Source organism: Sesamum indicum, linkage group LG4, assembly GCF_026168435.1.
Source record: "Sesamum indicum cultivar Baizhima isolate 11 linkage group LG4, ASM2616843v1, whole genome shotgun sequence".
Classification (NCBI taxonomy): Eukaryota; Viridiplantae; Streptophyta; class Magnoliopsida; order Lamiales; family Pedaliaceae; genus Sesamum; species Sesamum indicum.
The window spans coordinates 16,457,144-16,470,100 of NC_142660.1; the positions used below are offsets into that span (position 1 = coordinate 16,457,144).

At 33.8% G+C, this 12,957-nt stretch overlaps 2 protein-coding genes across 2 annotated transcripts; one reads left to right on the forward strand and one right to left on the reverse strand.

The window, feature by feature from the left end:
- Positions 1 to 1,113: 1,113 nt before the first annotated feature.
- On the reverse strand, positions 1,114 to 4,084 carry LOC105160950 (tropinone reductase homolog At5g06060). The gene is made up of 5 exons (XM_011078492.3): positions 3,927 to 4,084; positions 3,629 to 3,836; positions 2,507 to 2,723; positions 2,306 to 2,412; positions 1,114 to 1,542 (listed from the first exon to the last, which is right to left on the reverse strand). The coding sequence occupies exons 1-5, from the start codon at positions 4,001 to 4,003 to the stop codon at positions 1,351 to 1,353; spliced, it is 801 nt and encodes a 266-aa protein (XP_011076794.1). The 5' UTR covers positions 4,004 to 4,084; the 3' UTR covers positions 1,114 to 1,350.
- A 4,228-nt stretch (positions 4,085 to 8,312) lies between these two features.
- LOC105160991 (uncharacterized) lies at positions 8,313 to 8,915 on the forward strand. Its single transcript, XM_020693462.2, has one exon. The coding sequence runs from the start codon at positions 8,313 to 8,315 to the stop codon at positions 8,913 to 8,915; it is 603 nt and encodes a 200-aa protein (XP_020549121.2).
- The last annotated feature ends 4,042 nt before the right edge of the window (positions 8,916 to 12,957 follow it).

Here is a 12,957-nt window from a genome sequence, read left to right on the forward strand (position 1 = left end):
AAAAAGTTATGATATAATATAAAAAGAGATATGATGCGAAATGAGATTTAGATTAACAAAGATATCCAATCCAATCTAGGCTACTGACAATGGCCGTGCTTTCGAATAATCTCAATTTTCACTATAGTTAAAATAGGTGGCAAAAAAGTGGGAGTTTAGACAAATGAAATTTTGTCCCCATAAAATGACTCTATATGAAAAATAGTGGAAAAAAATACAATTTAGTCCATTATGATATTGTAAATGTACAAATTATTATTTATTAAAAAAAGTAACAATAAACCCGTCTGTATTTTTAAAATACAACAATCTACATCTTTATAATTTTTTAAAATTAAGCAATTTATCTACCTGGACAGTAGGACAAATTACTACTTTTTCTCATAGAAAGTAATTTGCTCATTTGCAATCTCATAGGGTAAATTGCATTAAACTCAAAAAATAATATATTAAATATTAATTTCTTTAATTCTTAAAGTAAATTAATTAAAGAAAGTGTTCTCATCAACTAATTTTTTATTTTTTGTATTTCTTATATAGAGTTGGATATATGCAAATTACTTAAAGAATTACGTATAATACTATACTTTTTTATTAATAATGTATTACATATGAATATAAATAATAAAAAAATATATAAAATATAAGCCCGAGTGGGTCCAATACAAAACCAGTACCCGGCCCGAACCCAGCGGGGTCCCAACCCGATGGACCCGAACCCACCAAAATCAATACCAAACTCGCCCCGTCCAGTTCGGCCCTAGTTTTCCAAACCCAATTGCCATCTCTAGATATATTTCACAAGGGAACAACCAAAGTGAAAAAAGTGATTTTCGTGAGGAAGTGAAATAATCAACCAACTTAATAATGAGTGAATATATGAATCACAAAAATTATGTCAACTATAAGTGTAAGGGCATATAAGGAAAAAAAAGTTTTAATCCTAGCTTAGACTAATCAATGGAATAATGTATCCCAACTCTTAGGTTGGATGCATTATCCCATCAGTTAATATTATACAACCGAACTCTAATAATGCGTACAAAACGTGTGATTATGCATAACAATCTTATCATGCCTAATCATACGAACAAAATGGGGTTAAGCTCTAAGTATCCAAATCCAACATCCATGTATTATATTACTAGATCCCACACCCATAAGCCTGCAAAACAACTTCATAAACAAGGTGATGCTAGGCCATCAAAGGCCAGCAACATAAATTTGAAAGTAAAAGAGAGCATTATGAACAGGAAAACGATATGGGGAAGTTGCTCATACAGCTTGGATTTCCCAACTGGGTCCCTATTCTAAGATGTGGTGCTGAAAGAACATATAGAGGGCAAAGACTCAATTAATGTTGTCCAAAGGAAACGCATTGACAGTCATTCCTCCATCAACAGCAATGATCTGACCAGTAATATAAGAAGCAGCAGGAAGACAAAGGAAAGCTACCAAGGATGAAACTTCTTGTGGTTCTCCAGGACGCTTCAGAGGAGTTCTGGATATTACATTGTCCAAGAACTTTGTGTTCTCAAGCAACTGCAAACACAAGTAACTTGCCTCAACTGAAAAAGTTGTATTTAAAACTGCACCACCATGGTTTGCATTAGACATATATGTGAGCACAAGAGCAATTCAGAGTGTTCTGCAGAGTAAAATCCAAGTTCAAAATGGTATGTATCACAGTCTTTAGTGTAACATGACACCTTTGACGTTAGCGTGTAAAACGATAAACAAACTACAAAATATTGACTCAAAGGACAGATTTTCAGATTTCGTTATGTTAGCACTGGTAAGAAGGTAAATTCGCAGAAGCCACCACATATTACACTGTAAGGAACCAGGAGAAAATCCTTTTAAAACTTCCATTATGTGATTAAACATCGAATAGGGAAAACGCATTCTCAATCAGAGAGATGACGCACACCAGGTTGAGAGTAAAAGCAAGCCTACGCTTCATAGATCAGCGCACGTTATTATGGCTGCTATTTTTCTTTTTCTACAAATTCTTGGTTTATAAACCATCCAAAAGGAAGGTGAAAATTCCAGCTTCAAATTGTAAACCTCAACCCAAACTAAAAACCTAATAAATACATATAAATTCAAGCCACAAGCACATTTTTTATCGCCAGAGAAAGTTCACCCAAAAATTAAGAGCATAAGTACTGTACATGTCTATGTTTTTGATTTTGCAGAAGATTCATCCCTGGGTAAGTGTCATAGGGGCATCCCATTATATGGCTGCCTAAAATCTAAATGGTACAAACAGATCTTCCAGAAATGAAAGAAAAAGAGAACTTACAGATTTTGTAAGAGAGGTTTTGATGTACCAGGGGGCAACACTGTTCACCCGAATGTTATCTTTTGCCCACTCACAGGCCAAATTTTTTGTAAGTTGATTGATTGCTCCTGTAAATATAGAAGTTAAAGAGTCCATATCTATTGTTAAATAATTCATTAGTTGGGATTCTGGGAAGGTAGTAGTTTCAGCATAATAACATACCTTTAGTTGCTCCATAAATAGATCCAGAAAATAAGTGCACCAGACCAGCAACAGAGGAAATAAATACAATGCTGCTGGTTCCAGAGGCTTTAAGAAGAGGATGAGCAAGTTGAGATAGATGGTAAGAAGACTCTAAGTTTGTAGCCATGATAGTTGAATACTCCTCAGCAGTAAAATCAACAGTTGGTTTCCTGATGTTAGTCCCAACATTATTTATCTACATAAGAGAATCGTGGAGGTCATTTCAAGTATTTCCCAACTGTTCCTGAGACTGTAAAGCGTATCTATTCCTTTAGATGGCCCAAATTCAGGTATACAACTGCCATACTAAGTAGTAGCAGACTTTGAAACATAGAAAATATAGATATAGACGCATAGTATTTCGTGTTACAAGTAAAACAAACTCACTCATTCTTCATATTTCCCTAATTTGTTGTAGTATGGGTTCAGAGTATTTCATGCACATCTAACTAGTAGGATTAAAATTGAGAAACAATCTCTATTGGTCAGTAATGTTGATCACCCAAAAATTACTCTATGGAGACATTAGGCGACAATACTAGTCTTTTTTTGCAACTGTAGAAGGAAATGGTTGAAATTCTCAAGATTAACTATTAAAGCATAGACCAATTAACTTTCTTAAGCAAACTAACAGTTTCTTTGTAAAGCAGTTTATGAGGAACTGCTGGGTTATGGCGTCTCAAGTACAACAAGAAGTGTCATACATCGAATAGCAAATAGTTTCTCTGCATCTACAACTAGACATCATACGTAGTGACTTCATATTATGCAAATTGAATCTAAAGCCAATTACACATAAATGAGTGACATGTTGGAGGGCAATCGGATCCTACAACACCTCTTAAAATTTCCAGGCACGTGTATGAACTATCAAGAGAATGATCAACACAGCAAACAGGACATACACCCGTTAATACCAAGTGCACAATGTCCATTTCACATGAGGCAAAAACCAGCAAATCTTCTACCAATCAATCCTACAACGAACTCGATTGTCTCGTCAAATTCAAAACGAAGAATGTCTACCAATCAATCCTATAACAAATTGTTGCTTAGAAGTTAACGAAAAGCATCATACGAATGTAAGCCCTGAGCACTTACAAGAATGTCAAGCTTGGCATTGAAAACAGAGGACACTTTTTCCATGAGTTGGACTCGTTCTTCTCTAGATGACGCATCACACACAGACCCACTAACTTTGAACCCCTTAGAATTCCATTCCTGCAACCGCTGATTTAGCTCCTCTTCATTCCTAGAACAAGTGTACACAGTTGCACCCATTTCAGCCAGCTCTTCCACAGTTGCTTGCCTGACGCCATTTTCACAAACAGTTTACGTGCAATAAAGATCTTTAAGCCCAGAGGACAAGCAAGGAGGGCAGAGAGAAGGAAAAACCCACCCGATTCCACGAGTGCCACCGGTGACAAGAGCGGTCATGCCGGAAAGCGACCATCTTGAATTCGAGCTCCCTGCCATTGAAGTTTCTCTCTTTTTCGCACACACTCGAAAGTGATGGCGTGTGGCCTTAGGATTCTGTGTTAGATAAAGGATAGTAAACACTCCCTTAATTTGTTAGTCACGGTTAGATTTTCTTCCATTTTTTCGTGGTGAATTGACAAAATGTACTTGTGGACTATTAATTATAATTTTACTTAATTTTTAAAATTTCTTAAATTTTTTTATGGATCGAGTGAACAATTGTTTAAATCCTTTTATCCACCTCGTCCATAATTTTTTATAATTTTCATTTTTTATATAAAAAAAGTATAGCAAGGATAAAATAGACAATTTCAAACTTCCGTCTGAAAATTACAAAATTTTACTAAACATAAAGGGCATCGATAATTTCTCAAACAATGAGGGTTTATTGATAATTTCTCAAATAATGAGGAGTTATTGATAATTTCTCAAATAACGAAAATTTATTCATAAAAATCAGGGGTCGTTGTAATTTACCAATTATATAAGCAAACAAATTTCTAAGTAGAATTTGAACCGGAACTGGTTAATTTTGACTAGTCTTTTCCTTAATAACTGCTAATGACATTTTTTAAGCTCATGTATGTCAGTAACTTGTTACATAGTTTGTCTGATCACGTTGTCTTATATACTATTTGGTTGTGCCATATGCTGTTTACTAGTAAGTTATGGTTCAAATAATTGGAGCTAACGCGCTGTCGCGTTTCAAGTATGTGTCTTTTCTTCCTCAATAAAATTATTATTTTTCAACATAAATCAAACGAATATGTTAATTTTTTTATATTATTATCATTAATTGTACAATTGCGACGGAGTAGACTAAAAATACTACCCAACTATAATTACAGGATGAAAAATACAGTATTTTCCGTATATATACACAAAAGAGAGGAATTGATTGCATTATTTGTCGTGATTTTTGGTGGGACTATTTGAAAAGATTCTAAGACGTTCACTAGATTGACAAAAGAATACTTTTTGAAGTATTGATACAAAAATCTCTTTCATGCTTTCTAAATTGAACGTCTAAACTACACCCATATTTAGCACAATTAGTTGGTTGCTTGTGAATGTATTTGCTTAGCTTGGAATCTACTGCAAAAGCACTATGAGTGACTAATCTTCGATTTGTTCTTCACTAAACAATTAATACATTTTTTAGATGGTAAATTGAGGAGATGTTGACAAGTTTCCGATAATTATTAGGGTAAAAATTATTTTGCCACATGAATTTTGCCCGTTTTTATATTTTGTTATTTTATTTTATTTTTTTGTTTTAAGTTATTTTATAAACTTGGCGAAATTTGTAAGTTACAATATATATTTCACTAAATATATATATAAAGGTCTTTTAGTGTCGGTGATTATAGTGAATTTTAGGACGGACTGACATCAGTATTTTAGTGTTGCAATGGGCGAATACCAGTTCGTTAAGGTGGAGGCGGGAAATGGTTCCGATGGGAGATGAGATACCATCGCAAGTTTTACCATGTGTTTCGCATGATTTAGTTGTTCCCCTAAAAAGGTATGGCAATGGACGAGAAATATTTTCATTGAATTTGAGTCGATTTTTGCGTCTGCATTGGCGATGGATTATATACACTATTTGTAAATATAATGGGACGGACTTTGTGACGGATAACAGTCTCAACTTCTCTCAAAATTTCAGTCTCATTTTGCAGCGGTTGTCAGTCGCAAAACTTGGGACAAGTTTTAGACATGTCTTGCCGCAAATTGAGACGATAATGGGTATATTGTTTTTTCAACATCTAGGATATTTAATTGTTTTTAGTTTTGCGATAGCTTTGTCATCGTAAAGTCCATGGTCAAATCTTATTTTATTTTAAAAAAACAAAGATTAATTTTATTACTGGTTTTAGTTAAATTATATTTTTAAAATTGAATCTAATAGTTGAAATGGGATGCAATTAAATTAAATTTGAAATTAATAAATTAATAAATTTATTTAATAAAAAAATACAACAAAATTTAATATAGTTTTATTTTGAAATTATAACTTGGAAAAAAAGAAAAAAACAAGAATTCTATTCTAAAGTGGCGTCCTTCTCCTACTGCTCCTGCTCATCATCATCCAACTAATGGCCTTGAACGGTGCCATTTGATGTGGCAAGGTCATCGAATGGATGCCCGGACTACTCCGGATATGATGGGACACCAAAATGAGTTATCATACGATGCATCATCCTCTCTATCTGTTGCATCCATCGCTCGAGTCTGGCGCCCTTCAGGGGTGCTGCTAGTGATGGTGGTGGTGATACACTACTCTTGGATGGTGCCGTAATGGAGATTTGGGCCCTAAGTCTAGATCGAATATTCAGCCCTTGTTTGGGGCTCTAGCTGCACTGACCCACATTGTTCTTCTATCATGGTGACTAATGATGTTGAAGATGCAACATACTGCCCAGCCGCTGCAGTATGGTTCTCGAGCAACTTTTGGAATATCTCTTGAAATAAGGGAAAAAAATAAAAAAAATAGCAAACAATTAATTATAATTATTTCTAATGGAATATGAAAGTTGCAAACTTATCACAACTTACTCCACCTTGGGCCACTCCAATTGAAGTCCGTCTTTTTTTTTTTTAATAGCATTTGGAAAGGAGCTCCAGCTGTTTTGACGGCATGCCGATTTGGGACTCATGAAGAAAAATTAAAATTCATTAGCCACTAAAAATAATAATTATTAATAATTCCACTAAGTAAGGAAGCTACTTACCAACTTTCTTTTGTGCATCCCATAGGAGGATGACCCCCTCGGTAGACAGTTGAGGTTGATGCTGTGTTCGCCACCTTGTTAGCTATATTTTTCATGAAATTCTCTTTGAAATGGCAGAGGCCTAATACTTGCACAGCTGGCGCCACACCTCCTCAGCCAGCCACATCGGATGCCTCAAGTTAGCCCTGGAAGTAGAGAATGTGTAACGGACGGATAATCCTGCATTGAAAGAACCAAAATTGCAAAATATCAAAAGATTACAGGACTCTTTTGCGACTCTTAGAAAGATAAAGGATAAAAACACAAAATTGCGAGAGACACATGATTTAACTACAACTTTCGCAAATTCAGTATTGGAAAACAAAATATCTTAAAGTTACGAGAGCATTTTGCAACTCTAAAAAAATAAAAAGATAAAAATGCCAAAATTACATGATTAAAATATACTCAAACCTAATTCATTATATATGTAGCATGCAGAAACCAATAGCCCATATATCTATAGAAATTTCCGAAGTTAGGCCTTGGTACCGAAGGTTCTTGCAGAATTCACGGCGAGTTTGCTATTTCCACGAATGCGATTTTGATGGAACATGGCCATTGACTTATAATGGCCACTTCTCTGCATAGATATTCAGAAACAAACAGACGTATGTATATTAAATTTACCAAGGAATTTATTCGACCATAGGACCGTTACTGAGAACAGCTTTAATGTAAATGGGGCAATTCTTGAAAGGGTTCTCAAATTTCTACAGAGGTAACTGTAAGAGATCATCCAAGTATAGAAATGGTCCAAATTACAATTAAGGTATATATGCTTTTTGAAGTAGATGAAAAGTAAGATTTGGTGGCAGGGTTCTGTGGGCTGTAAGAACAATGGTCAATGAAGGGAGGGTTTAAGGGGTTGATGAGTTTGTCCGGAACAGCTGAACAACTAGTGACAACAAGCATGGTGCAGAGTTGGGACAGTGCTGTCTAGTTAGGATAAATAAAGAAAGAGCGGTTAGGGCTCGAACAAGGCTTGGCCACGCCCTTGATTGCAACATAAAACACTCCCACTAAAATTACACCAAATTCTGCAACAAGTCCTACAATTGAGAAGCCGTCGCTAAATTTTAATAATCACTTTTGGAAGAATTTTGTGACACATTTCTTGTTCCCAGTATTACTCGTCACAAATTAGTCACAAGCACGGGAAAGTCTTTAAAAAGAAGTTAATAATACAATAAATCAAGAATGACTAACAAATCCTTTTAGACATAGGATGAGAGAACCTAAAAGTCCAACAGAGAAACTACACAAGAAAAGAGCCAAATGAAAGGTACCACACTGCAAAACTACCAACAAAACCTTTTCAGCGTATGTTATTTTCTTTCTCCCAGATTCTTTTGTACCTTTCATGTATTAAATTTGAAATCATAAATACCCTTCTCCTCTATACATCTGATACATATTCACATTCCTTTCTCTTCGTACAACAATCCCACTACCTCATTTCAGACCAACCCTTCAATTCCAAGCAAATCCCAATGGAACCCTATAGCACAACACATAATTATCTAATGTGGATGAAGAGCAAAACCCTCATAAGTGCAAGCAAATTTCCATCCTCCATGAATTCATTCAACTGTTCATGGGAAGAGGTTCAAGAACCCCTTGGGGGGTTCATGTGGCCTCCAAGATCCTACACATGTAGCTTCTGCAGAAGAGCATTCCGGTCAGCCCAAGCTCTCGGCGGCCACATGAATGTCCACAGGCGGGACAGAGCGAAACTCAAGCAATCCAGTCCTCCCCAACAAGCTGAAGCTGGAACTCTTCATCACCAGCAAAACCATACTTCTAACTCATGTCAAGAACCCCCAGGTAGGTCCCATGCTCAAGAAAACGCAACGGGTCGACGTCATCCGACGCAACTGCCAGAGCCCTTGTCGAATTTTGATCAAGAAATTAGTCCAAGTATTCAACCATGGAAACCGGCTTCAGGGTATGATGATTTTATTGAAACCAAGTTATCAGTTGGTATAGACTTTGTTAAGAGGCATAAGAAAAGTGCGGCCTCGGCGTTGCCTTTTCTTCAGAGAAAACTGTGTTCAAGTGATAGATGTAGTGACAGTTCCAGGGAGGACATAGATCTTGAGCTCAGGTTGGGGGATCCTCCGGCTGTGAAGTAGGACTTGTTTTACTGCTTTGGGGTTGCAAATTCAACTATTGAATTACGTGTTTTCTTTTTTCTTTATTCCAATTTTCATCTTAATCTTGATTAGTTCAGAGTGTTACGTATTGTTCCTACTCATTCTTTATTATCAGTAATCTAGTTAATAATCACTTGAATACATGTATATATATATATATATATAGTGATCAACCTTTTTCATCATCTGACATACACTCTTTGGATTTTGTTGAATGTTAATCATCTGCTTAGAGTCAACCAATGCATTTTCTAGAAGTGGTTTGGTCACTCTGAGTTTTTCGCATGTTAATGGAATGATGAGAAAAATTATGAAATAATATTACTCATTTTATTACAACTTTGTAAATAACATCGGAATAATATTCACTTCAGACATTCATTAATAAATAAATTATTACGACTAAAAATTGTGGTAATAAAAACTATCAATTACACGAGTCAAACAAGTTAACAAACTTAAAAACTTGAGTTCTTTTTTTTTTTTAATAATGTTTAATCAAAATTTGGTATGATTTTAGCTATGATTAAAGTATTTAATTAACATAGTTCTTAATTAATGATGACCAGAATAGTTCTCATGGTTTTTAGCTATTACAATTATGAAAAAATTAATTATAATTTTAATCCTGTAGGGGTGGTATTTTTGATCCTTAGTTTATTAATTTTTGTAATTTAGCCCCTTAATTTTTATAATTTTAGTCCTTTTTTGGCAGAAAAATCACATGCGACTTGTACATGATCTAATTGAATTGCAATCTTGGTCCTATAAATCAATTCGTGCAGGACAAAAAATCCCAACTCCCCTAAGCTACAGGACTAAAAGTACCAACATCCCTAAATTTCATGACTAAAACTGTAACTTTATAGAGTCATGTGCAAGTCACAAGCAATTTGGTCTAAAAAGGACGAAAATTAATGCCGAATTTTAAAATTACAGAACTAAATTGTAAAAATCAATTTGTGCAGGACAAAAAATGCCACCCTACATAATTACAGGACTAAAAATTTATATTTTTTTTCTACTATTATTTTGGTCGTGTATGCTAAAACAACGGCTAATAAAGCCATTGCACAACCTTGATTCATTGTTATTTCATCAAATTATTGAGTTCAACTTTTTTTTTTTGGGAACGATAATTGGTTAAAAAGCCAATCAAAGATTAATAAAACTGTCCTTTTATGGAGATATCAGGGTTTTTCCTTTTACTTTTATTCCCAACTGCTACAATAAATACTTGTTTTAAATAATAGTCTGTTTTGAGGAAGTCGTAATATTGAAACAATCAAAACCTAATATTAACGTTTCAGTAAAAAAATGAATTTACTTTTCTTGCAAGTGTGAACGAATTATTAATTAACTTATTTAATCTTCAAGAATTCGCCTGCAATATTACATTGTTTATTTGCTTTTTTTTTTAAATGAAAGCGATGGGTTATTATTATTTGAAATAATCAATTATAATGATTCATGTTAAATATTTTATATATTTAACTAAATAAAAAAATATCTTATATTTAACAAATTAAAATAATTAAAAAATTATACTTTAATTAATAATATCAAATAAATTATAAAGTGGGATTCGAAACCAGACTTTTTAATTTTAATTTTCACCAATTAAATTAGACCTCATCAACTGCCATATTACAACGTCAACGCGAAGAATTTACAGCAAGAGGATTGGAGGAGGTGGGCGAGAGATGAATTAATTCCCGTGTGGGACATATGTAAATATGAATGATGATGAAATAACTGAGCAATTTGACATTTGATAGCATCGAAAACCCACTAGGAATATCACATGACATGGACGCATGCACCTTTTCTCGCTCTACATCCTCTCATTTCCTCTTAGAAACTTCCCAACACCTCTCTTAACCATGCAATAAATAGTCATGCAATTTGGGAGTCTATCTATAAATATAAATTTTTTTTTACGTGATTGGTCACTTTTTTAAAATTGTATATCAATTTCATGATAAATATAATATTTCAGGTTTGATCAGATCAGATTGTACAAATTTTATTTTCTAATAACTATAATTAATTGTTGCTTTGTCTAAAAGTAAATAGTAATAATATAATTTCTTTTTCTTTCTTAATTATTCCCATCTAAAATTCAGGATCTTGATTATTAAAATGATGGATATATATACACACATAAAGTAGACAAGGAGTATTAATAATTCAAACACATATATGGTTTGATTATCATATGTTGTCATTCATGCTGTCTTTATTTGTTTTACTCTTGTCCGTATGTATGTTATCAAAATATCACATAGAAGCTTATGTGAAGACAATCATATACACTAAAATTCACTATTAAGTCAACAGCCTACCCACTCTATACGTTAATTAATACATATTGAATTTTAATTTGAAACCCTAACTAGCCCATATTTCATTATATATTTTTAGCATGCAGAATCTAAAGCCCATATATATATATATATATATATATATAGGTTTAAGTATATTTTGCTCCTCTAATTTAGGGATTTGAAATGGTCCTGTAATTTTTCACATTTCATAATTTTGGTCCTTCCCATTTCGGATTTTGCTAAAGTCGTCGGAATAAAATATGTGCGCATCACATGGTTTATTTAAGGAAATTTTTGTTTTGATTGGTTCATTTTTTCCGATACAGACGAAAAATTAAAAAAAAGACTCGGTGCATGATTTGTAACGACAACTTTTACAAAATCCGGCACTGAAAGAACCAAAATTGAAAATATTAAAAAGTTACAGGATTCTTTTGCAACTTTTAGAAAGATAAAGGATAAAAATAGAAAATTACGAGAGAAACATGATTTAACAACAACTTTCACAAAATCCGGTACCGAAAGGTCAAAAATTACAAAATATCTGAAAGTTACGAGAGTATTTTGCAACTCTAAAAAAATAAAAAAACCAAAATTACATGATTAAAATATACTCAAACCTAATTCATTATATATGTAGCATGCAGAAACCAATAGCCCATATATCTATAGAAATTTCCGAAGTTAGGGCTTGGTACCGAAGGTTCTTGCAGAATTCACGGCGAGTTTGCCATTTCCACGAATGCGATTTTGATGGAACATGGCCATTGACTTATAATGGCCACTTCTCTGCATAGATATTCAGAAACAAACAGACGTATGTATATTAATATTACCAAGGAATTTATTCGACCATAGGACCGTTACTGAGAACAGCTTTCATGTAAATGGGGCAATTCTTGAAAGGGTTCTCAAATTTCTACAGAGGTAACTGTAAGAGATCATCCAAGTACAGAAATGGTCCATATTACAATTAAGGTATATATGCTTTTTGAAGTAGATGAAAAGTAAGATTTGGTGGCAGGGTTCTGTGGGCTGTAAGAACAATGTTCAATGAGGGGAGGGTTTAAGGGGTTGATGAGTTTGTCCGGAACAGCTAAACAACTAGTGACAACAAGCATGGTTCAGAGTTGGGACAGTGCTGTCTAGTTAGGATAAATAAAGAAAGAGCAGTTTCACATGCATGGGGCATCGATCCAATTGTCTGTTTTCATGTTGCTATCAAACAATTATTAGAATTCACCAGGTAATATAGGTGATCTAACACGAAGAAATATGACTTTATATGAAAAAGTTATGATTTTAATCATGTAATTTAAAAGGGTGGTATTTTTTGTTTTTTATGAATTGATTTATACAATTTGGTCTTGGAATTTTATAATTTTGGCAATTTTGGTTCATTTTCGATCAGTTTGACTGGAAAATTGCATATGATTTGCAAGTCATATTAGTTTATTGGGTCATGTGCAATTTTCCAGTGAAATCGACCGAAAAAGGATGAAATTACCAAATTTTAAAGTTACAGGACTAAATTACGAAAAATAATTTGTATAGGACCAAAGTACCACACACTATAGTTACAGGACTAAAATTATATTTTTTTCAACTTGTCATTGTAGTTAACAATAAAAGTCCCTAGCATGTATTAAATATTTTTTAGTGGAGGAAAATTTGACGTGCTTTCCAGCTTAGGG